Raw genomic sequence first — 25,212 nt, 5'->3', positions numbered from 1 at the left:
AAATTAGTGATGAGCGAAAAATCGATGCAGTTACATCTCGGGATATTATTTTTGACGATAAATTTCATCGAATCGTTTTGACAATATCGCAATATAATTTTTGTGCTAGTTGGCTGTACCTGCACCAAAACTCCAGTATTTGTCCTTTGTAGCTTGTTCTCCATCTTCTTTTGAAATAGGGAGCAAATTTGTTTTCAGCATTTTTATTTCCATGACTGATCAAAACTTGTTTTCTCATGGCTCTTGTCTGTCTGCAGCAGACATATGGTGAGCAATATGTTTGGAACATCAAATCACAATAAAACCACAGTATCGAATCGCAATACATATAAAATTGTGAGAATCGCAATACATATAAAATTGTGAGAATCATATTGCTCGGCACCTAAGTATCGTGATAATATTTTATTGTGAGAGCCCTAATGTAAATAAAGTTAAAATCGTGAATTTATTAAATGTCTCATCCTTTATTTACAAGATGAGTGTCTGTCTCCTCCAGGTAAGCAGTGCCAGGAGGCAGACCCCTGTGCCTCTAACCCCTGTGCCAACGGCGGGCATTGCACCCCCTTCGAGTCCCACTACATCTGTTCCTGCACCCCCTTCTTCTATGGTCAGACCTGCAAGCAGGATGTCAATGAATGTGCCCAGAGCCCCTCGCCCTGCCAGAACGAAGGGGTGTGTGTGAACGAGGTGGGCACCTACCGCTGCCAGTGTCCCCAGGAGTACACAGGCAAGCACTGTGATATCCGCTACCTACCCTGCAACCCCTCCCCCTGCCACAACGGGGCCACCTGCGTCCAGAAGGGAGACACCACCTACGAATGCTCCTGTGTGCCAGGTACTGCTCTGTTTAATGTGGTCCCGTCTGATCCACTATGAGCAGAAGCCTACATTTACATTACTTTTTACTCATTTAGCAGGCGCTTGTATCCCGAACCATTTACAATCAGTCCATTCAACTATGAAAAAGTTTCAGTTATGTGAGATTATATAAAGTTAGGATTTGATCCTGTACGAACTTTCAACTTGTGCATCCGTTTCCACTTAGGGGCAGCTAAGTGTTTTCTCCGCCAGTCTACCCACTTCAAGCCATCTTGACTCAATCAAACATCCAAAACCACTGTGAATTAAACTAGCAGTACTATTCTCTGTTGTCTAGTGGCTGGTCATGATGTGAGTGCAGGAGGTGGAAACTGTGTGCAGTGGCTCCACAGTGCTGTGTGTGTGAGAGCTGTTTGTAGTGGCTCCACAGTGCTGTGTGTGTGAGAGCTGTTTGTAGTGGCTCCACAGTGCTGTGTGTGTGAGAGCTGTTTGTAGTGGCTCCACAGTGCTGTGTGTTTGAGAGCTGTTTGTAGTGGCTCCACAGTGCTGTGTGTGAGAGCTGTTTGTAGTGGCTCCACAGTGCTGTGTGTGTGAGAGCTGTTTGTAGTGGCTCCACAGTGCTGTGTGTGTGAGAGCTGTTTGTAGTGGCTCCACAGTGCTGTGTGTGTGAGAGCTGTTTGTAGTGGCTCCACAGTGCTGTGTGTGTGAGAGCTGTTTGTAGTGGCTCCACAGTGCTGTGTGTGTGAGAGCTGTTTGTAGTGGCTCCACAGTGCTGTGTGTGTGAGAGCTGTTTGTAGTGGCTCCACAGTGCTGTGTGTGTGAGAGCTGTTTGTAGTGGCTCCACAGTGCTGTGTGTGTGAGAGCTGTTTGTAGTGGCTCCACAGTGCTGTGTGTGTGAGAGCTGTTTGTAGTGGCTCCACAGTGCTGTGTGTGTGAGAGCTGTTTGTAGTGGCTCCACAGTGCTGTGTGTGTGAGAGCTGTTTGTAGTGGCTCCATAGTGCTGTGTGTGTGAGAGCTGTTTGTAGTGGCTCCATAGTGCTGTGTGCGTGTGCGTGTGCGTGTGCGTGTGCGTGTGTGTGTGTGTGAGCAGGAAAACATTGGGCCTTATTGTGAGGAAATGGCGGAGAGACAACATTCTCACAGCAAAATAGAGCCTGCTAGTCCTATAGGCAGGGTTACCAGGACTTGTCATCTTCTCTCCCCTCTCCCTGCTCCCCACCCATCACGTCACCACTTCCGCCCTGCTCTAAAGCCAGGCTGGGATAGACAGACCTCCACTGAGCTCCTAGCAAGCGCCATACCACTGTCTTTGTGCCTTGCACACTATTTTGGACGGTTCTCACAGTAACTTCAGTACCAAAGAAAAATCATTTATATTATGAATCAAGACAAGTACTCTCATTGTCAACAATCCAATGATGCTCAGATTCTACTCCCACAAAATTGGCAGTATTGCCTATTGAATGTCCCTGTCTTTTTCTTCTGCAGTCAGGGTGCCAAACAATAGTGTGGTGGTGTGTTGTGTAATGCCAGGGCAGGAAGGGTAGCTGTGGTGTGGCTGGCTGTTTTTCTGACTGCCACATACTCAAGGAGGGTTGCCACCGCTGCCATTCATTACCCTCTGAAGAAGGAGGCCGTTGACCACATTAACTGTAAAAGAGTTTCACTTCCCTTGTTTTGAAAGACACCAACCAGGCATTTTTTTAACTAGGAAAAGCAAAGAGAATGATCCAAAGAGACAAAAATATTTAGATATCCAATAGGTTTCCTTGATATTCCCTCTTTATTCATGAAAATCTAACATGATCCCTTCTGTTGAGATGAAAAACAACAGTGTGTAATATGTGTGTATTTAACATGATGTGCTGTCCTCTTCAGGTTTCTCGGGTCAGAACTGTGACACTAACATTGACGACTGTCCAGGACACGAGTGTCACAATGGAGGAACCTGTGTGGACGGCGTTAACACCTATAACTGCCAATGCAAACCAGAATTCACAGGTAACCATACAGTACCCCTGACCCACCCACTCTTCTCTACACTCCTGGTAGAAGTTGCTCATGAATACAGATCTAGGATCAGATTACTAACCCCCAATCCTAACCTAGGTCATGGGGTGAATACAAAACATATACTGTATCACCCTGCATCAGTCTTTATGGGATAACTTTGACCCTACTCTGAACTCTACAGTGGAAGTGCCCTTTCTTTTCATTATTATTACTCGTTGGCTCTCGTTGACCCATTTGGGTGCACGTGCGCTGTTGACAAGTGCATTTCCTCCATGTTCTCCCCTATAGGCCAGTTCTGTACAGAGGACGTTGACGAGTGCCAACTGATGCCCAACGCGTGCCAGAACGGTGGAACGTGCCACAACATCTACGGTGCCTACCAGTGTGTGTGTGTCAACGGGTGGACGGGTGATGACTGTGGAGAGAATATTGACGACTGTGCCAATGCCGCCTGCTATCAGGGTGCCATCTGCCATGACCGTGTGGCGTCCTTCTTCTGCGAGTGTCCCCATGGTCGCACAGGTCAGCCAAAGCACTTTGGTCTTCTGCATTTCTCCTTGTTTTTGAATTGTTCTGACCCTGAGCTTTTTATACTTGTCTATCTCCCACCATTTTATGCTGAATCTCGTGTGTTTACAACAGTGATAGTAAATTGGTAGCCTTTCCTTTTATAGTGCCAGCAGCACATATACTCTCACTGTATTTACTATAGCTAGTTATTACAAGGTTGAAAAGCAATAACTAAATAAATAACTTTAACGAAGTAAATAACTGTAACGCCTATCAACGTCTCCTGTTGTTCTTGTGCTGTGCCAGGTCTGCTGTGTCACCTGGATGACGCCTGTATCAGTAACCCCTGTCAGAAAGGCTCTAACTGTGACACCAACCCCGTCAACGGCAAGGCCATCTGCACCTGTCCCCTTGGCTACATTGGCGCCGCTTGTGACCAGGATGTTGACGAGTGCTCACTAGGTAAGTAGGCTCAGACCACTGAGGGATGTTTTCATAAACACACATTAGATCAATATAGGAATAGGCTTTATTCTTCATGGGCTTCATTATATTTGGTTAGTCAAGAACTAGAAATGTGATTTCCTCGACCTCAGAGATCAGAAACCCAGTCATGGGCTAGGGCTGACAGGGTTGGAGGGGAGGCCGGTAGAAATCAGACAGATAGGGTCCGAGTAGCAGGAGGGCCATGAGCAGAGAGGCAGACAGGTAGCAACCCCTACACAGCAGAGAGGCAGACAGGTAGCAACCCCTACACAGCAGAGAGGTAGACAGGTAGCAACCCCTACACAGCAGAGAGGCAGACAGGTAGCAACCCCTACACAGCAGAGATGCAGACAGGTAGCAACCCCTACACAGCAGAGAGGCAGACAGGTAGCAACCCCTACACAGCAGAGAGGCAGACAGGTAGCAACCCCTACACAGCAGAGAGGTAGACAGTTAGCAACCCCTACACAACAGAGAGGCAGACAGGTAGCAACCCCTACACAGCAGAGAGGCAGACAGGTAGCAACCCCTACACAGCAGAGAGGCAGACAGGTAGCAACCCCTACACAGCAGAGAGGCAGACAGGTAGCAACCCCTACACAGCAGAGAGGTAGACAGGTAGCAACCCCTACACAGCAGAGAGGCAGACAGGTAGCAACCCCTACACAGCAGAGAGGTAGACAGGTAGCAACCCCTACACAGCAGAGAGGCAGACAGGTAGCAACCCCTACACAGCAGAGAGGTAGACAGGTAGCAACCCCTACACAGCAGAGAGGCAGACAGGTAGCAACCCCTACACAGCAGAGAGGTAGACAGGTAGCAACCCCTACACAGCAGAGAGGCAGACAGGTAGCAACCCCTACACAGCAGAGAGGCAGACAGGTAGCAACCCCTACACAGCAGAGAGGTAGACAGGTAGCAACCCCTACACAGCAGAGAGGTAGACAGGTAGCAACCACTACACAGCAGAGAGGCAGACAGGTAGCAACCACTACACAGCAGAGAGGCAGACAGGTAGCAACCCCTACACAGCAGAGAGGTAGACAGGTATCAACCCCTACACAGCAGAGAGGCAGACAGGTAGCTACCCCTACAGAGCAGAGAGGTAGACAGGTAGAAACCACTACACAGCAGAGAGGCAGACAGGTTGAAACCACTACACAGCAGAGAGGTAGACAGGTAGCAACCCCTACACAGCAGAGAGGCAGACAGGTAGCAACCCCTACACAGCAGAGAGGTAGACAGTTAGCAACCCCTACACAGCAAAGAGGTAGACAGTTAGCAACCCCTTCACAGCAGAGAGGCAGACAGGTAGCAACCCCTACACAGCAGAGAGGTAGACAGGTAGCAATCACTACACAGCAGAGAGGCAGACAGGTAGCAACCCCTACACAGCAGAGAGGTAGACAGTTAGCAACCCCTACACAGCAGAGAGGTAGACAGGTAGCAACCCCTTCACAGCAGAGAGGTAGACAGTTAGCAACCCCTACACAGCAGAGAGGTAGACAGGTAGCAACCCCTTCACAGCAGAGAGGCAGACAGGTAGCAACCCCTACACAGCAGAGAGGCAGACAGGTAGCAACCCCTACACAGCAGAGAGGTAGACAGTTAGCAACCCCTACACAGCAGAGAGGTAGACAGGTAGCAACCCCTACACAGCAGAGAGGTAGACAGTTAGCAACCCCTACACAGCAGAGAGGTAGACAGGTAGAAACCCCTTCACAGCAGAGAGGTAGACAGTTAGCAACCCCTACACAGCAGACAGGTAGACAGGTAGCAACCCCTACACAGCAAAGAGGTAGACAGGAAGCAACCCCTACACAGCAGAGAGGCAGACAGGTTGAAACCCCTACACAACAGAGAGGTAGACAGTTAGCAACCCCTACACAGCAGAGAGGTAGACAGGTAGCAACCCCTACACAACAGAGAGGTAGACAGTTAGCAACCACTACACCGCAGAGAGGTAGACAGGTAGCAACCCCTACACAGCAGAGAGGTAGACACGTAGCAACTACTACACAGCAGAGAGGTAGACAGGTAGCAACACCTACACAGCAGAGAGGCAGACAGGTTGAAACCCCTACACAGCAGAGAGGCAGACAGGTTGAAACCCATACACAGCAGAGTGATCGACACGTAACAACCCCTACACAGCAGACAGGTAGACAGGTAGCAACCCTACACAGCAGAGAGGTAGACAGGTAGCAACCCCTACACAGCAGACAGGTAACAACCCCTACACAGCAGACAGTTAACAACCCCTACACAGCAGACAGTTAACAACCACTACACAGCAGACAGATAACAACCACTACACAGCAGACAGGTAACAACCACTACACAGCAGACAGGTAAAAACTCTACACTGCAGACAGGTAACAACCCCTACACAGCAGAGAGGTAGACAGGTAACAACCACTACACAGCAGAGAGGTAGACAGGTAACAACCACTACACAGCAGAGAGGCAGACAGGTAACAACCACTACACAGCAGAGAGGCAGACAGGTAACAACCCCTACACAGCAGAGAGGTAGACATGTAACAACCCCTACACAGCAGAGAGGTAGACAGGTAACAACCACTACACAGCAGAGAGGTAGACAGGTAGCAACCACTACACAGCAGAGAGGCAGACAGGTAACAACCCCTACACAGCAGAGAGGTAGACAGGTAGCAACCCCTACACAGCAGAGAGGTAGACAGGTAACAACCCCTACACAGCAGAGAGGAGACAGGTAACAACCACTACACAGCAGACAGGTAACAACCACTACACAGCAGACAGGTAACAACCACTACACAGCAGACAGGTAACAACCCCTACACAGCAGAGAGGCAGACAGGTAGCAACCCCTACACAGCAGAGAGGTAGACAGTTAACAACCACTACACAGCAGAGAGGTAGACAGGTAGCAACCCCTACACAGCAGACAGTTAACAACCACTACACAGCAGACAGGTAACAACCCCTACACAGCAGACAGTTAACAACCACTACACAGCAGACAGGTAACAACCACTACACAGCAGACAGGTAACAACCACTACACAGCAGACAGGTAACAACCCCGACACAGCAGACAGGTAACAACCCCGACACAGCAGACAGGTAACAACCCCGACACAGCAGACAGGTAACAACCCCTACACAGCAGAGAGGTAGACACGTAGCAACTACTACACAGCAGAGAGGTAGACAGGTAAAAACACCTACACAGCAGAGAGGCAGACAGGTTGAAACCCCTACACAGCAGAGAGGCAGACAGGTTGAAACCCATACACAGCAGAGTGATCGACACGTAACAACCCCTACACAGCAGACAGGTAACAACCCCTACACAGTAGACAGGTAGCAACCCCTACACAGCAGACAGGTAACAACCCCTACACAGCAGACAGTTAACAACCCCTACACAGCAGACAGTTAACAACCACTACACAGCAGACAGATAACAACCACTACACAGCAGACAGGTAACAACCACTACACAGCAGACAGGTAAAAACTCTACACTGCAGACAGGTAACAACCCCTACACAGCAGAAAGGTAACAACCACTACACAGCAGACAGGTAACAACCACTACAAAGCAGACAGGTAACAACCACTACACAGCAGACAGGTAACAACCCCTACACAGCAGACAGGTAACAACCCCTACACAGCAGACAGGTAACAACCACTACACAGCAGACAGGTAACAACCACTACACAGCAGACAGATAACAACCCCTACACAGCAGACAGGTAACAACCCCTACACAGCAGACAGGTAACAACCCCTACACAGCAGACAGGTAACAACCACTACACAGCAGACAGGTAACAACCACTACACAGCAGACAGGTAACAACCACTACACAGCAGACAGGTAACAACCCCTACACAGCAGACAGGTAACAACCCCTACACAGCAGACAGTTAACAACCACTACACAGCAGACAGGTAACAACCCCTACACAGCAGACAGTTAACAACCACTACACAGCAGACAGGTAACAACCACTACACAGCAGACAGGTAACAACCACTACACAGCAGACAGGTAACAACCCCTACACAGCAGACAGGTAACAACCACTACACAGCAGACAGGTAACAACCCCTACACAGCAGACAGGTAACAACCCCGACACAGCAGACAGGTAACAACCCCGACACAGCAGACAGGTAACAACCCCGACACAGCAGACAGGTAACAACCACTACACAGCAGACAGGTAACAACCCCTACACAGCAGACAGGTAACAACCCCTACACAGCAGACAGGTAACAACCCCTACACAGCAGACAGGTAACAACCCCTACACAGCAGACAGTTAACAACCACTACACAGCAGACAGGTAACAACCCCTACACAGCAGACAGGTAACAACCCCGACACAGCAGACAGGTAACAACCACTACACAGCATACAGGTAACAACCCCTACACAGCAGACAGGTAACAACCCCTACACAGCAGACAGGTAACAACCCCTACACAGCAGACAGGTAACAACCACTACACAGCAGACAGGTAACAACCACTACACAGCAGACAGGTAACAACCACTACACAGCAGACAGGTAACAACCACTACACAGCAGACAGGTAACAACCCCTACACAGCAGACAGGTAACAACCCCTACACAGCAGACAGTTAACAACCACTACACAGCAGACAGGTAACAACCCCTACACAGCAGACAGTTAACAACCACTACACAGCAGACAGGTAACAACCACTACACAGCAGACAGGTAACAACCACTACACAGCAGACAGGTAACAACCCCTACACAGCAGACAGTTAACAACCACTACACAGCAGACAGGTAACAACCCCTACACAGCAGACAGGTAACAACCCCGACACAGCAGACAGGTAACAACCCCGACACAGCAGACAGGTAACAACCCCGACACAGCAGACAGGTAACAACCCCTACACAGCAGACAGGTAACAACCCCTACACAGCAGACAGGTAACAACCCCTACACAGCAGACAGGTAACAACCACTACACAGCAGACAGGTAACAACCCCTACACAGCAGACAGGTAACAACCCCTACACAGCAGACAGGTAACAACCCCTACACAGCAGACAGGTAACAACCACTACACAGCAGACAGGTAACAACCCCTACACAGCAGACAGGTAACAACCACTACACAGCAGACAGGTAACAACCACTACACAGCAGACAGGTAACAACCACTACACAGCAGACAGGTAACAACCCCGACACAGCAGACAGGTAACAACCCCTACACAGCAGACAGGTAACAACCCCTACACAGCAGACAGGTAACAACCCCTACACAGCAGACAGGTAACAACCACTACACAGCAGACAGGTAACAACCCCGACACAGCAGACAGGTAACAACCCCTACACAGCAGACAGGTAACAACCACTACACAGCAGACAGGTAACAACCCCGACACAGCAGACAGGTAACAACCCCTACACAGCAGACAGGTAACAACCACTACACAGCAGACAGGTAACAACCCCTACACAGCAGACAGGTAACAACCCCTACACAGCAGACAGGTAACAACCACTACACAGCAGACAGGTAACAACCCCTACACAGCAGACAGGTAACAACCCCTACACAGCAGACAGGTAACAACCCCGACACAGCAGACAGGTAACAACCCCGACACAGCAGACAGGTAACAACCCCTACACAGCAGACAGGTAACAACCCCTACACAGCAGACAGGTAACAACCCCTACACAGCAGACAGGTAACAACCCCTACACAGCAGACAGGTAACAACCCCTACACAGCAGACAGGTAACAACCCCGACACAGCAGACAGGTAACAACCCCTACACAGCAGACAGGTAACAACCCCGACACAGCAGACAGGTAACAACCCCTACACAGTAGACAGGTAACAACCCCTACACAGCAGACAGGTAACAACCCCTACACAGCAGACAGGTAACAACCACTACACAGCAGACAGGTAACAACCCCTACACAGCAGACAGGTAACAACCCCTACACAGCAGACAGGTAACAACCCCTACACAGCAGACAGGTAACAACCACTACACAGCAGACAGGTAACAACCCCTACACAGCAGACAGGTAACAACCACTACACAGCAGACAGGTAACAACCCCTACACAGCAGACAGGTAACAACCACTACACAGCAGACAGGTAACAACCACTACACAGCAGACAGGTAACAACCACTACACAGCAGACAGGTAACAACCACTACACAGCAGACAGGTAACAACCCCGACACAGCAGACAGGTAACAACCCCTACACAGCAGACAGGTAACAACCCCTACACAGCAGACAGGTAACAACCCCTACACAGCAGACAGGTAACAACCCCTACACAGCAGACAGGTAACAACCCCGACACAGCAGACAGGTAACAACCCCGACACAGCAGACAGGTAACAACCACTACACAGCAGACAGGTAACAACCCCTACACAGCAGACAGGTAACAACCCCTACACAGCAGACAGGTAACAACCCCTACACAGCAGACAGGTAACAACCACTACACAGCAGACAGGTAACAACCCCTACACAGCAGACAGGTAACAACCCCTACACAGCATTGTGAAGGAGCACACCCTGTAACATGTTTGTTAAGATTCACTCCATGTCTCTTTGTGTGTCTAGGTGGCAACCCCTGTGAGCATGGAGGGAAGTGCCTGAACACCATGGGTTCGTTCCAGTGTAAGTGTCAGCCCGGCTTCTCTGGAGCTCGCTGTGAACACGACGTCAACGAGTGCCTCTCCAACCCCTGCCAGAACGAAGCCACCTGCCTCGACCAGATAGGAGGTTTCCACTGCATCTGTATGCCAGGTAAAGACACTGTTTTAATCAAAGGATGGCTGCAATCTAAACCCATATCTTTGAAGTCAGGCACTGTCAATGTTACTGTACAAACCTCATAGTTAACTAACTGGTCCTGTGTCTTGTTTCCCTTGCTAATTGGCTGCAGGCTACGAGGGACTGTTCTGCCAGATCAATACTGACGAGTGCGCCTACGACCCCTGCCTGAACAATGGGAAATGTATCGACAAGATCAACACCTTCCACTGCCAGTGCCCCACAGGTGAGCCCCGGGACGCTGCGGCAGTCTGAGGGGGGTCGATCACCCCCCTGGACTGGATGGGTGCGGGAGGCATACTCTAATCCCTGCCCTCAGGCAGGCTTTAGCAGGCCAGCGCTCGACGAGGAGGAAAATCCATAAGGAAGGGCTTGACAAAGTTTTGACTTAGAACAAGTTTTTACTCTGATGAGTGTGCACTTAAACTTGGTTTGGATGTAGCTAGCCACAATAACGTTATTTGAGAGAGAATTAAGCAGATAACGTCTAACTAAGAGTAGCAGCAGAAATAGGTTTGTGTTTTCATGTATTACATTTCTGTGTAGTTGTAGAAGCTGTTGTGGTGAGGTTTGGGTTTTGTGTGTAGTGATGTGTTGCATGTAGAAGCTGTTGTGGTGAGGTTTGGGTTTTGTGTGTAGTGATGTGTTGCATGTAGAAGCTGTTGTGGTGAGGTTTGGGTTTTGTGTGTAGTGATGTGTTGCATGTAGAAGCTGTTGTGGTGAGGTTTGGGTTTTGTGTGTAGTGATGTGTTGCATGTAGAATCTAGATGATTTGAAGAGGTATTTCTACAGGGGTTCCATTAGGGTTGGACTCCAGTATGTGACGAGAGGCATTGAGGGTTCTGTTAGCAGAGGAGTGTTCTGATAGAAGAACGGGAGGCGGACCGACACTCAACAAGGTTTCAGCCTCTAAAATGTGTTTTTGTTTTCATTCTTTCAGCAGGGCTATTCAGGTGGAAGTAATTCTGATGGAAAATAGTGCAGTTCTCAGTTGGTTCTGATCAAAAATAGCTCAGAGAGAAAGGCAGGAGGCTCCGTGTGTTGAAAGTGCAGTTAACAGTAGAGCGGTACAGCAGAGAACACAAGAGTTTAGCTGCTGAAAAGCCCCCATATCTATGGGATGGGGATGGGGTAAGGGGGGCAGGAGAGAGGCCTGAATGAGACAGTAGTGAAAGTGGGAGGGGGTGTTGGGGTACGGGAGGGGACTGAGACGCACAGACGGTTATGCTCTAGAGGGGTTATGGGGTAGAGGCGGGGGATTTTGGGGTCCCCATTGCCTGCTTGTGATGTAAATGTGTTCCTGTGTAAGCCCAGGCCGGGGTAGGGTCCTCTCTCCTTTCATTTCTGTACACATCATCTCCATGGAAACCCCACTCGTCCCTTTTGAAATGTGTGATTCCAGAAGCCCGGGCTAAATCCCCTCTTTGGCTCTGGGAGGTGTGTGTGAGGTAACTTTAGCGTTAGCATGGATGGACAGTGAAAATTGAAAGGACCCTGTGTTGTGAATGGAGCAGAGCTAACAGATAGCCATGTAGCCACTTCCTATTTGGATTAGTGACAACTGGTTTCTGGCTGGCTGTTTGGCTTAGACCACCTGTGTGTTCTTTATCAGATAGAATCCTTCTTTTTACCACTTAGAATTCAAATGTGTGACTACTGAACACTGTCCGTTCCTGCGACAGAAGGTGGAAGAAGAAATAAAAACAGAGATCAGAATGACTAGAGAAAATAAGGGAGCCTGCTGGTTGATTTTCAATGATGGGGGATTTGAATAGCTGAGTTCAGAGGTCAAGCTAGCCCTGTTGGGAGAAGCAGGCGGGGAAAGGGGCGAGACCAGGACGGGAGAATGCACATTGTGATGGAAAAGTTTTGAGGGACAAAAGAGGCAACTGGCTCGGCTTTGCATTACATTGAGCAGACAGTCCCCCCTTTGTCTTTCACCCCTGGTCATGAGGCCTTGGAAGCCACCCCCCTTTTTGGGAGCAGTGGTGAAAAGGAGTAGAAGGAAAGAACACAGTAAGCTGTAGTACGACAGGCATTTTGATTCATATGCAGCCATCTCTGTCATTGAGGGCTCTCATCATAATGTATGTAGGCTTCCAGGGATAGAGTGGGCATAGTTTGGGCTTGGTAAGATCACTCTAATGAACCACTCACTCACTCCCTACATCTTCTTGTTTTTCCAGGCTTTGCTGGGAACCTTTGCCAGATAGATATTGATGAGTGCTCCAGCACGCCTTGCAAGAATGGCGCCAAGTGCACGGATGGCCCCAATAAGTACACCTGTGAATGCACTGAAGGTATAAAAACAGAACGTTGTTATATTTGGTAACACACGTTTATTTTCCCTCGACTCCAATCCCGTTCAATATATTGAACAGATGTGAGTGGAGCAATGGTGCAAATTAAAAACACTCACAAAAGCTCTGATGAAGGCCTTGGGGCTGATATGTAGGCTTAATAAAGAGCAGTGATACTAGCAGGAGCAGTGTGCGCGTTTCGTCTTTTTACTCATAAAAACAACAATAAAACAACAAACATAGATTTCAAAAGAAACTAAAACTGATTGAATGTTTTCTGGCTCCTGAATAGAATGGAGAGAAATTAGACTAAAGTGACCAACTCCATGTCTTTCTACCAGGTTACACGGGGCAACACTGTGAGACTGACATCAATGAGTGTTTCTCGGACCCCTGTCACTATGGTACTTGTAAGGATGGCCTGGCCTCCTTCACCTGCTACTGCCGCCTTGGTTACACGGGCCGGCTGTGTGAGACCAACATTAACGAGTGTCTGAGTCAGCCCTGTCGGAACGGAGGCATCTGCCAGGACCGCGAGAACTCCTACATCTGCACCTGCCCGATGGGCACCGCAGGTCAGACGCACGCATGCATGCACGCGCACACACACACACACACACACACACACACACACACACACACACACACACACACACACACACACACACACACACACACACACACACACACACACACACACACACACACACACACACACACACACACTAAAAGACTTCTCTAAGCTCGAAACTGTCCTCGACACCCAGATTTACTTTAATCTGTGAAAATGTTACTATAGAAACTTTGATGATAATTTCTTTGCTTCTAGGTATAAACTGTGAAGTCAACCTGGACGACTGCAAGAGCAAGCCATGTGACTACGGGACATGCCTCGACAAGATCAATGGCTACGAGTGTGCCTGCGAGCCCGGCTACAGCGGTAAGTAGATACTGTAGGGGACCAGTTTGTCTGACTGTGGCTACCCAGGTTGAGATTTGAAGGGGGTACTCCTACCTCTCCTATTCAGACCTCTCAGGTGAAGGCAGGACAAACAAGAGCATAGAGGGTAGGGTGGAGGGGTGGAAGAGGGAGAGAGATGACAGATGGTAAGCGAATGCACTCCTTTTGAGGCCTTCTGTGGCAGTGTCACTTTCCAGACCCCCCCCCCCCCAACCTGTTGCCTAGACACAAGCTGGCCTCTCTCACCAGGCTCTGAAAGGACCAACACTCACCGGGGATTTCACTGGAGGAAAGATCCCCAGAAAGATTCCTGAAAGTTGATATTTTAAAAGGGGGCAAGCTGGTCCATGCTTTAGGGCTAAATGGCCTCTCTTCATGTTATGCGTGGCACCCACTGAATGGCGGCGGCATTTCAAGTGGCCAACAAAACCGGACTTAAAAAGCCCATGTTTGTCTAGGTGGATACATTTACTGTGGGGATATAGAGCCCATTGTATGGTCCATTGTCTGGTGTAGCACGGGTTGGGCTTTGTGTTTTACTTCTAAATGATATCTTCATGGATTTTGACCAACTCCAAAGATTACGACATGATATTATGTTCAAAGTTTCATAACTTCTAACCATAAAGTGTTATTAATTTGTACAGGTAACTGACAAAATAATGGAAACTCTTGAGTAAATGAGGGATACAAAGTATATTAAAAGCTTGTGCTTCCACACAGGTGTGGTTCCTGAGAAGGGTTTCAAAGGGTCAGAAACTTTCCGGGAAATTTCCAGGAATTTTCCATGGGAAGTTAAGCCCGGGAATTTGGGGAATTTTGCTTAAAATAATCAAAAAGTTAGCTTATAACAGTGAATCTTTTTTGTGGGATACACATAAGGCAATTCTAGGTCTTGTGGCATATTTTGGTTACACTATCCCCAATTCAAGGGAATTGCAAACCTCTGCATGCACAGTGCATTTTTCCATCACATGTGCAGTGCATTCTTCCATCACATGTACAGCTGATTCTCAAGATCTTGCACACTAATGAGATGCTATTGAGCCCACACTACTACACTGTCTGAGCCAAGGACTACATGCTTTCTGGTAAGTTTTGATTACAATACTGGGTGGGGTGAATATATTTTATGACATACATACATTTTTGTAAACTAGTAAATAGCAGCCTACAGCAAAGTGTGTTTAAATAATTTCTAACTTAACTGATAGTTAGTTTTTGCTACCATGTGGATTTTAGCTTGCTTGAGTGTTAATTCACCTGTTTCCAAACATGTTTCATTTTAAAACATTTATCTTACAAAGGAGTTGTTTAATCGAACTGCTTAACTATTTATCTGTACATGGAATTGTATTTTTTTAAACATTTTTTTTCTAATCTTTGCAGGAAAATGCCACGGGCACTATCTGATGTGTGGAGACATTTTACTGCAGCTAATGTAGAAGGAAAAGCTGTGTACATTTGCAAATACAGTGCCAAATCATATGTGAAGAATGCAACAAAGATGCAGAATCATCTGGCCAAGTGCATAGTTCCCTCACCGCATAGTTCCCTCACCGCATAGTTCCCTCACCGCTCACAACAAGCAACCTCTGACAAAAGTCCCTCTACTTCTATTCGATGTGAAAATGATGAATCAGACACCTTATCGATAGCAACAGCTCATGGTCATCCTGGAATCAGAAGTTTTTTGACTCAATGGAGGAACATAGTCAGAGAAATGTAGATGAATGTCTTGTTCGAGCTGTGTATGCAACTGGTTCACCTCTGATTCTCACATACAATGTGTATTGGAAGAGATTTCTGAATGTTCTTTGCCCAGCATACACCCTCCAAACAGACATGCTTTATCTACTCATTTGCTGGATGCAGAGTTCAACAGAGTTCAAGTGAAGGTCAAGCAAATCATAGAGAAAGCAGACTGTATTGCAATCATCTCTGATGGGTGGTCGAATGTTCGTGGGCAAGGAATAATTAACTACATCATCTCCACCCCTCAACCAGTATTCTACAAGAGCACAGACACAAGGGACAACAGACACACCGGTCTCTACATTGCAGATGAGCTGAAGGCAGTCATCAATGACCTTGGACCACAGAAGGTATTTGCACTGGTACAGACAATGCTGCGAACATGAATGCTGCTTGGTCTAAAGTGGAGGAGTCCTACCCTCACATCACACCCATTGGCTATGCTGCTCATGCATTGAATCTGCTCCTCAAGGACATCATGGCACAAAAGATGGGTACACTCTACAAGAGAGCCAAGGAAATGGTTTGTGAAGGGTCATCAAGTTACAGCAGCAATCTACCTCACCAAGCAAGTGAGAAGAATAAGAGCACCACATTGAAGCTGCCCAGCAACACCCATTGGGGTGGTGTCGTCATCATGTTTGACAGTCTCCTGGAGGGGAAGGAGTCTCTCCAAGAAATGGCCATATCACAGTCTGCCGATATGGACAGCTCCATCAAGAGGATGCTCCTGGATAATGTATTTTGGGAGAGAGTGGTAAGCAGCCTGAAACCCCTGGAACCTATAGCACTAGCCGTTGCACGGATTGATGGAGACAATGCCATCCTGATGAAGAAATCCATACTGCCCTGCCCACTTCACTGTTGCTCCAAGCAGAGGAAACTGCAGTTCTGAAATACATCAACAAGCTTGAAGACTTCTGCCTGAAGCCCATACACGCCGCAGCGTACATGTTGGACCCCAAGTATGCTGGCAAGAGCATCCTGTCTGGTGCAGAGATCAACAAGGCCTATGGTGTCATCACTACCGTGTCTCGCCACCTTGGCCTGGATGAGGGCAAGGTTCTTGGCAGTCTGGCGAAGTACACTTCCAAGCAAGGGCTTTGGGATGGAGATGCAATATGGCAGTCGTGCCAACATATCTCATCAGCCACCTGGTGGAAGGGACTTTGTGGATCTGAGGCTCTTTCCCCTGTTGCCTCCATCATCCTCCAAATCCCACCAACATCAACCGCTTCAGAGCGCAACTGGTCCTTGTTTGAAGACACACACACCAAAGCACACAACAGGCTGACCAATACAAGGGTTGAAAAATTGGTTGCATCTGGGCAAATTTGAGGCTTTTTTAGTCTGACAAAGAGCCATCCTCAAGAAGGTTGGAAAGTGACAGTGAAGATGAGGCCTCAGAGTCTGGTGTTCAAGAGGTGGACATTGAGGATGTCCAGGGAGAAGACATGGAAACCTGAGCGGAAGACAACCAAAGCTTTAGTTTCTAGACTATCATTTTACAGATGTATGTTGAAAATGCGATGGGAGATGCGATGGATCATTGGGGATCATTCAATATTCCCTTTCTTTTGTTGTTCATTGAAGTCATCCCATGTGAAGAGTCAACTCATTTAATTTAAGTTCAATTCGTAACTAAATTGTTTAAAAAAAATTATATTGGAAGGATTTAATCATTTGCAATTATGTCTACTTATGATAAGGTAAAATGTTTATGTTTCTGTCTCCATATAATATGGTAAATATATCCAATTCAAAAAACATCTACATTTAAATGGTATTAATATTAATTTGCATGTATTTCCGTTAATTCCCATATATTCCCGTTAATTCTCATGGAAAGTTTCCACCTCTGAATATTCCCCAAAATGTGCAACCCTATTCGTGAGTTAATTAAGCAGTTAACATCCCATCATGCTTAGGGTCATGTATGAAAATCCTGGGCAGGCTACCATGGCTTTTACCCCATAGGATGACAATGCCCCTGTCTACAGGGCACGAGAGGTCACTGAATGATTTTATGAGTATGAAAACGATGTAATGCATATGGTGTCTCAGTCACCAGATCTTAAACCAATTGAACACTTATGGGAGATTCTGGAGCGACCTAAGACAGCGTTTCCATCACCATCAACAAAACACCAAATTATGGAATTTATGGTGGAAGAATGGTGTCGCATCCCCCCTATAGAGTTCCAGACTTGTAGAATCTATGCCAAGGTGCATTGAAGCTGTTCTGGCTCGTGGTGACCCAATGACCCATTAAGACACTTTATGTTGTTTCTTCCTTTACCTTGGCAGTTACCTGTATCATTTTCTAACACCAATTGAATCAGTTTGTAAACTGTAAATGTTCCTTGTGCTATAAAGTTGAGACACTACTGTACGAGAGGTCAGAGAAGTTAACATCTTCATGGGTTCTGGTTCACAGGGACCATGTGCAACATCAACCTTGACGAATGTGCCCTCAACCCATGTCACAACGGTGGCACCTGTGTCGATGGCATCAACAGCTTCACCTGTCTGTGTCCAGAGGGTTACCATGACACCACCTGCTTCTCCCAGGTCAATGAGTGCCTTAGCAACCCGTGTATCCATGGCCACTGTCAGGACAAAGTCAATGGGTGAGTCTGTTTTTCTCATCTGTTTCAATGCCAAGGAAATCACTAAGTTGTGTTTTGTGTACATCTAGAAATCTTCCTTACATATATGGTATGAATATATCTACAGTAAATCCCTAAGTATTCATAAAAGGTGTGGATTTGAGGACTCAAAGTGGAATTTAGTGTCTGTTACTCTGATATTGAGCTTTCCCACCTTTTCCTTAGTTACAACTGTCTGTGTGACAATGGCTGGAGTGGCAAGAACTGTGACATCAACAACAACGAGTGTGAGTCCAACCCCTGCATGAACGGAGGCACCTGCAAGGATATGACGAGCGGATATGTGTGTTCCTGCAGAATCGGCTTCACTGGTGAGTAAGTGTGTGTGTGTGTGTGTGTGTGTGTACGTGTGTATGGTCCTCGAGATTGCACTCCCACCATCAATACATTTTATATTGTTTTGATCTATTTGACCCTGACTCTTAACTCAAACTCATGTGCTTGATAACTTCTTGACCTTTTGATCCCAGGTCCAAGCTGTCAGACCAACATTAACGAATGTGCCTCCAATCCCTGCCTGAACCAAGGGACCTGCATCGATGATGTCTCTGCGTACAAGTGCAACTGCCTACTGCCATATACCGGTATGAACATATTTGGCTATTGTGAAATATATGTCTGATGGTCTATCTAAGCGTAATGTTTTGGTATTTCCTTGCTGTGGTGCTCAAAGTTCTAGCTTCTCTAAGGCACTGGACGTTCAGGAAAAACATGCTCCGGAAGACCAAGCTGTCAATGAATGTCCAGCAGCAAGACTTCCTCTTGGCTAAAACTCCAGCGTCTGTTGTGTTGACGTTGTGTCCCTGATAACAGTACAGGGAAATATTTGTAAGAAGTCCTCACATCCATTTCTCCCTCGTATTATTTGATAAAACAGATAATGATGGACTGACTGCCTTTGGGCAACCTTTTTATTTATTCCCTGAGTCTTCTTTTTGGAAAATTCCACCCTGCGTCGAGAGCTGGAATAATAGTGGCTCTGGTTGTGTGACGGAGGGGTGGGAACTGAACGGCCCAGCTGCTTGACACATTTCCTGTTTGCAGACTTCCTGTCTCACAGAACAGCAAATGCCTTGACAATAGCAGGAAACTCCAGCCTGCTTCCTGTCCGTGCTGGGTGTCGTGGAAACAGACAGATAGGGAAATGTCTCCGTAGGCCCAAACAGCTCTGCTCTCTAACACTCACAGACCTTTTCACTGTGGGCAAGAAGCCTCCTGAATGAAGTGTGTGTTTAAATGTCCAACAAAAGCATTATCTATGGGCGATCTATCCAGTGTCCAGACACCCACTACTTCCAGTTATGATACTCTGGTTCCGAAAACAATAATATTAGACACGATAATAATATGAGAACAATAATATTGAACACTGTTCATGTCCATTATCTAAAAATGTGTGTGGTGTGTGTGTGTGTGTGATAGGTGAGAACTGTGAGACCCTGCTAGCACCCTGCAGCCCCAAGCCCTGCAAGAACGGAGGTGAGTGTCAGGAGACTGAAGACTACGAGAGCTTCTCCTGTGTGTGTCCAGAGGGCTGGCAAGGTGAGCGAGCAACATCTTTACAGTAGATTATATGTAATTCCTATGCATGTACAGTGCCTTCAGAAAGTTTTCCCAGCCCTTTACCCTTTCCACATTTTGTTGTGTTACAGCCTGAATAAAACATTTATTAAATTGAGATTTTGTGTCACTGAACTACACACAATACCCCATAATGTCAAAGTGGAATTTTGTTTGTAGAAAATCTTTGTAATTACAAATTTTTTTTTTTGCTGAAATGTCTTGAGTCAATAAGTGTTCAATACTAGTGGTTAACAGGATTTTTTAATGACTACCCCATCTCTGTACCTCACACAACATACAAAATCTGTAAGGTCCTTCAATCGAGTAGTGAATTTCGAGCACAGATTCTACCACAAAGACCAGAGAGGTTTTTCAAAAGGAAACTGCTCAGGGATGGTGACTTTAAAACACCAATGGTGACTTTAAAACACTTACAGAGTTTAATGGCTGTGATAAGAGAAACCTGTGGATGGATCAACAACATTGTAGTTACTCCACATCACTAACCTAAATGACAAAGTGAAAAGAAGGAAGCTTGTACAGAATAAAAATATTCCAAAACATGCATCCTGTTTGCAGTAAGGCACTAAAGTAAAACTGCAAAAAATATGGCAAAGAAATTAATGTTATGTCCTGAACACAAAGCTTTATGTTTGGGTGCAAATCCAACACAACACATCACTGAGTACCATTCTTCATATGTTCAAACATGGTGGTGGCTGCATCATGTTATGGGAATGCTTTTCATCGGCAAGGACTAGGGAGTTTTTTAGAAAAAAAAAAAAAACGGAATACAGCTATAAGCACAGGCAAAATCCTAGAGGAAAACCTGGTTCAGTCTGCTTTCCAACAGACACTGGGAGACAAATTCACATTTCAGCAGGACAATAACCTCAAACACAAGGCCAAATATACACTGGAGTTGCTTACCAAGACGACATTGAATGTTCCTGAGTGGCCTAGTCACAGTTTTGACTTAAATCTGCTTGAAGATCTATGTCAAGAAATGAAATGGGTGCCTAGCAATGATCAACAATCAACTTGACAGAGCTTGAAGAATAAAAAAAAAAAAAAAGGGCAAATACTGTACAATCCCAAAAAGATTCAGAGCTATAATCGCCGCCAAAGGTGCTTCTACAAAGTGTTGACTAAGGGGTGTGAATACATATGTAGATTAGATATTTCAATATTTCATTTTTTATAAATTTGCAACAATTAAAAAAAAACATGTTTTCACTTTGTCATTACGGGGTATTGTGTGTAGATGGGTGAAAGAAAATCGATTTAATCAATTTTGAATTACGTCTGTAACACAACAAAATGCAATAAGTCAAAGGGTATGAATACATTCTGAAGGCAGTATATGTACGTTATCTGTATTAGGTTATCTGTATGTTATCAAATTAAAATTATGAAAATGGGCAAATGATCTCAGTGCTGTGTAGTAAACCTCTCCACTCTCTCCTTTCCTCTACCCTCTCTAGGACAGACCTGTGAAGTGGACATTAACGAGTGTGTGAAGAACCCCTGTCTCAATGGGGCCACCTGTGAGAACACCAAAGGCAACTACCACTGTAGCTGCAAGGCCGGCTATGCTGGCCGCAACTGTGAGACCAACATTGACGACTGTAAGCCCAGTAAGTCTCCTATCATCTTCATGACTTCATCATAAAAACAGGTTAATATGAGACAGTGGCCGTGTCTCAATACTCTAAAGTGGCCCCCTGTCTCTTTTATTTCATGACTGAGAGGTGAAAGGCCACCACGTCTCTATAAATCCCGTCATGTTCTTTCATGTCAGTAAAACATAAGGAAAGGAAGCTAGTCAAGACTATTGAGTTGCAGCCAGTCTGCTAAGTTATAAGCTAACCTCTCTCCCCGCTCTCTTCCCCCATAGACCCCTGTAGCAATGGAGGTTTCTGTCGGGACGAGGTGGACAACTTTGCGTGCACCTGCCTGCCTGGTTTCCGTGGCACTAAGTGTGAGGAGGACATCAACGAGTGTGACAGTAACCCATGTAAGAATGGAGCCAACTGTACCGACTGTGTCAACAGCTACACCTGCACCTGTCCACCTGGCTTCAGTGGGATACACTGTGAGAACAACACACCTGACTGCACTGAGAGGTAAAGGGAGCTTGAATTCCTATTTAGTTTGGATTTCTCTACCTAACATGGCCTGTTGCATCTCTGTCACAAACCACGAATGCATCTCCAAACTACTTTCTCTTGTCCACTTCTGCCCCCTGTGGCAGAAAGTTGAATGACTCAAATATCCCATTATAGCCCAGGATATTCACTCTCAATTCATTTTACTAATTGGACTTACCATGTTTTAAAGTGAATTGAATTTGGTTTTTGAATGACACGTCTGGTATTGCTTTGTGGATGTTTTGTTTAACAGCTCTTGTTTCAACGGTGGGACGTGTGTGGACGGCATCAACACCTACACCTGCCTGTGCCCACCTGGCTTCACTGGCAGCTACTGCCAACACGACATCAACGAGTGTGACTCCAGGCCCTGCCTGAACGGAGGCACCTGCCAGGACAGCTATGGCACCTACAAGTGCATCTGTCTCCAGGGCTACACTGGACTCAACTGCCAGGTACAGTATAGGCCCAGTCACGCTGACTTTACAGTAGACTAGCTGTAGGCTATATACCAGGTTGTTATTGTCAAGTAAAATGTGCTTTTATGGATCATGTACTTGACTAAATAAAGGTGGTATAAATAACTGTAGCTATAAGCTAGTTACCCACTGGGCACACACTGGTTGAATCAACGTTGTTTCCACGTCATTTCAATGAAATTACGATGAACCAACGTGAAATAGACATTGAATTTACGTCTGTGCCCAGTGGGTAATGTTTGTATCTGTGAAACAACAGTGTACATGCTTACTTACAGAAACATTTCCCCCTGTCAGCTAGTGACTAACTGTCTATGGTGTGTGTGTCTCCTCAGAATCTGGTACGCTGGTGTGACTCGTCCCCCTGTCAGAACGGGGGCACCTGTTGGCAGACTGGCACTACTTACAGCTGTGAGTGCCAGACTGGCTGGACAGGGCTCTACTGTGATGTGCCAAGCGTCTCCTGCGAGGTGGCAGCTAAACAGAGAGGTAACACTGGGGGTGTGAAGGAGGGTGTTTGTGTGTCTGTCCTTCTGCATGTATGAGGTGTGTGTGTGTGTGTGTGTGTGTGTGTGTGTGTGTGTGTGTGTGTGTGTGTGTGTGTGTGTGTGTGTGTGTGTGTGTGTGTGTGTGTGTGTGTGTGTGTGTGTGTGTGTGTGTGTGTGTGTGTGTTAGCCTCAATCATCACTATGCTATTAATTTCACACCACTAACAAAACACAGACTACATACTGATCTCCCCTCTCTTCCCCTCCCCATCTCTCTGCCCTCCCCATCTCTCTGCCCTCCCCATCTCTCTGCCCTCCCCATCTCTCTGCCCTCCCCATCTCTCTGCCCTCCCCATCTCTCTGCCCTCCCCATCTCTCTTCCCCTCCCCATCTCTCTGCCCTCCCCATCTCTCTTCCCCTCCCCATCTCTCTGCCCTCCCCATCTCTCTGCCCTCCCCATCTCTCTGCCCTCCCCATCTCTCTGCCCTCCCCATCTCTCTGCCCTCCAGGTGTGGAGGTAATTGCTCTGTGTCGTAACTCAGGCCAGTGTCTGGATGCGGGGAACACTCACTACTGCCACTGCCAGGCAGGCTACACAGGCAGCTACTGTGAAGAGCAGGTGGATGAGTGCATCCCCAACCCCTGTCAGAGCGGAGCCACCTGCACTGACTTCCTAGGAGGGTACTCCTGCAAGGTAGGCTGCTCACTAGGAACACAGCACGTCGCTAATGCACATTACATCCAATTGGTACGAATTGTCCTAATTAAGTTACATCAAATTTAATTTAATCCAATTTTTCACAGGTGCTGGGTGAAATGCATAACAAATGTAGCCTAATGTAGAAATGATACCTAGGCCGAACAGCGATTCATGTGGCCAAAAAAGTGTGTGTTTCCTGGTCTTGGTCTTGCAGAAACATTGTCAGTCAGTCATGCTCACTTTCCATTGAATGATTTAAATCAGCAAATAAATGAGTGTGTGGGTGTTCTTTCTATAAAAAAGAGTCATATCAAACTCTGTATCCAAACTGATGACAAAAGGTTAACAGACTCACAAACTGTTCATTTATGTAGATCTCTGATGAAAGAGAATTTGCTGTCCTGTGCAGAAAACTGGCAAAACAACCAGGTAAACAGAAACAGCCTTGTTTCATGTCACTCATTGATTTATCTTTTCCCTCTCCTCTCCTAGTGTGTGCCGGGATACGTCGGCACCAACTGCTCCAATGAGATCAATGAGTGTTTCTCCCAGCCGTGCCAGAACGGAGGCACCTGCATTGACCTGATCAATACCTACAAATGCTCCTGTCCCAGGGGAACCCAAGGTCAGGGACCCGCCACCCACCTCCACACACTCTTCCACACCACCCCCCTCTTTCTCTCTATCCCTCTTTCTGTGCTCCTCTCCAGCCTCCCACTCTCTCTCTGTCTATTTCTCTCCCCCCGGTCTCCACTGTTCCTCTCCGCCCTCTCTCACTCGCTCTCGCTCTCAATCCACCACACTTCATTAATTAGGGCTTAACAGCGTCCAGCACATGTCCGAAACTCTCGTCCCCGTGAAATACGGGATTGATTTCTCGTATTTCACATGAAGGGAGTGTGTCTTGTTGGTCAGCTAAAGTACTGGTGAAATGAATGTAGCCAAAAAGGTTTTATAGAAGCAAACGAGAAACATTTTGAAACGGTAAATGAAAAGATGTATTGAACAAGTGCAGGTAGTACATCCATCCTTCTTGATCCCATGTGGTGGTGTCCCAGCTGAGTGTTTTAGAAGAGGCTGACTGTTCCTCTGCTCTCTCCCGCCCGTCCTCTACCTTGCAGGCGTTCACTGTGAGATCAACATAGACGACTGCAACCCCTTCACAGACCCCGTCACCAACGAGCCCAAGTGCTTCAACAAGGGGAAGTGTGTGGACAGGGTGGGAGGTTACCACTGTATCTGTCCCGCCGGCTACGTAGGGGAGCGCTGTGAGGGTGACGTCAACGAGTGCCTGTCCAACCCATGTGACACCCGCGGGACACACAACTGCGTCCAGCTCACCAACAACTACCGCTGTGATTGCCGTACCGGATATACAGGTAACATATATATAACAATCAGACATGTTGGCTCTGACTGGAGAGTGACTGGAGAGTGACTGGG

The 25,212-nt window shown here is 47.0% G+C and overlaps 1 protein-coding gene across 2 annotated transcripts in view; it reads left to right on the top strand.

Annotated features, from left to right (window-relative positions):
- LOC139576988 (neurogenic locus notch homolog protein 1-like) overlaps positions 1-25,212 on the top strand; it is a 59,601-nt gene that overhangs the window by 21,279 nt on the left and 13,110 nt on the right. For both annotated transcript variants that reach the window (XM_071403665.1, XM_071403664.1), the window contains exons 4-23: positions 500-838; positions 2,701-2,823; positions 3,124-3,357; positions 3,652-3,807; positions 10,492-10,677; positions 10,817-10,930; positions 12,891-13,004; positions 13,346-13,579; positions 13,834-13,944; positions 18,158-18,350; positions 18,555-18,700; positions 18,860-18,973; positions 19,812-19,931; positions 21,437-21,589; positions 21,850-22,078; positions 22,356-22,557; positions 22,917-23,070; positions 23,579-23,763; positions 24,262-24,394; positions 24,891-25,148. In XM_071403665.1, the coding sequence (XP_071259766.1) occupies positions 500-838; positions 2,701-2,823; positions 3,124-3,357; positions 3,652-3,807; positions 10,492-10,677; positions 10,817-10,930; positions 12,891-13,004; positions 13,346-13,579; positions 13,834-13,944; positions 18,158-18,350; positions 18,555-18,700; positions 18,860-18,973; positions 19,812-19,931; positions 21,437-21,589; positions 21,850-22,078; positions 22,356-22,557; positions 22,917-23,070; positions 23,579-23,763; positions 24,262-24,394; positions 24,891-25,148 (3,498 nt within the window). The remainder of the gene's footprint in view (positions 1-499; positions 839-2,700; positions 2,824-3,123; positions 3,358-3,651; positions 3,808-10,491; positions 10,678-10,816; positions 10,931-12,890; positions 13,005-13,345; positions 13,580-13,833; positions 13,945-18,157; positions 18,351-18,554; positions 18,701-18,859; positions 18,974-19,811; positions 19,932-21,436; positions 21,590-21,849; positions 22,079-22,355; positions 22,558-22,916; positions 23,071-23,578; positions 23,764-24,261; positions 24,395-24,890; positions 25,149-25,212) is intronic.

The sequence above is a fragment of the Salvelinus alpinus genome, chromosome 5 (genome assembly GCF_045679555.1).
Source record: "Salvelinus alpinus chromosome 5, SLU_Salpinus.1, whole genome shotgun sequence".
In the NCBI taxonomy this organism is placed as follows: domain Eukaryota; kingdom Metazoa; phylum Chordata; class Actinopteri; order Salmoniformes; family Salmonidae; genus Salvelinus; species Salvelinus alpinus.
The sequence above is the reverse complement of the archived record's forward strand: the minus strand, read 5'-3'. Positions and strand labels throughout refer to the sequence as shown.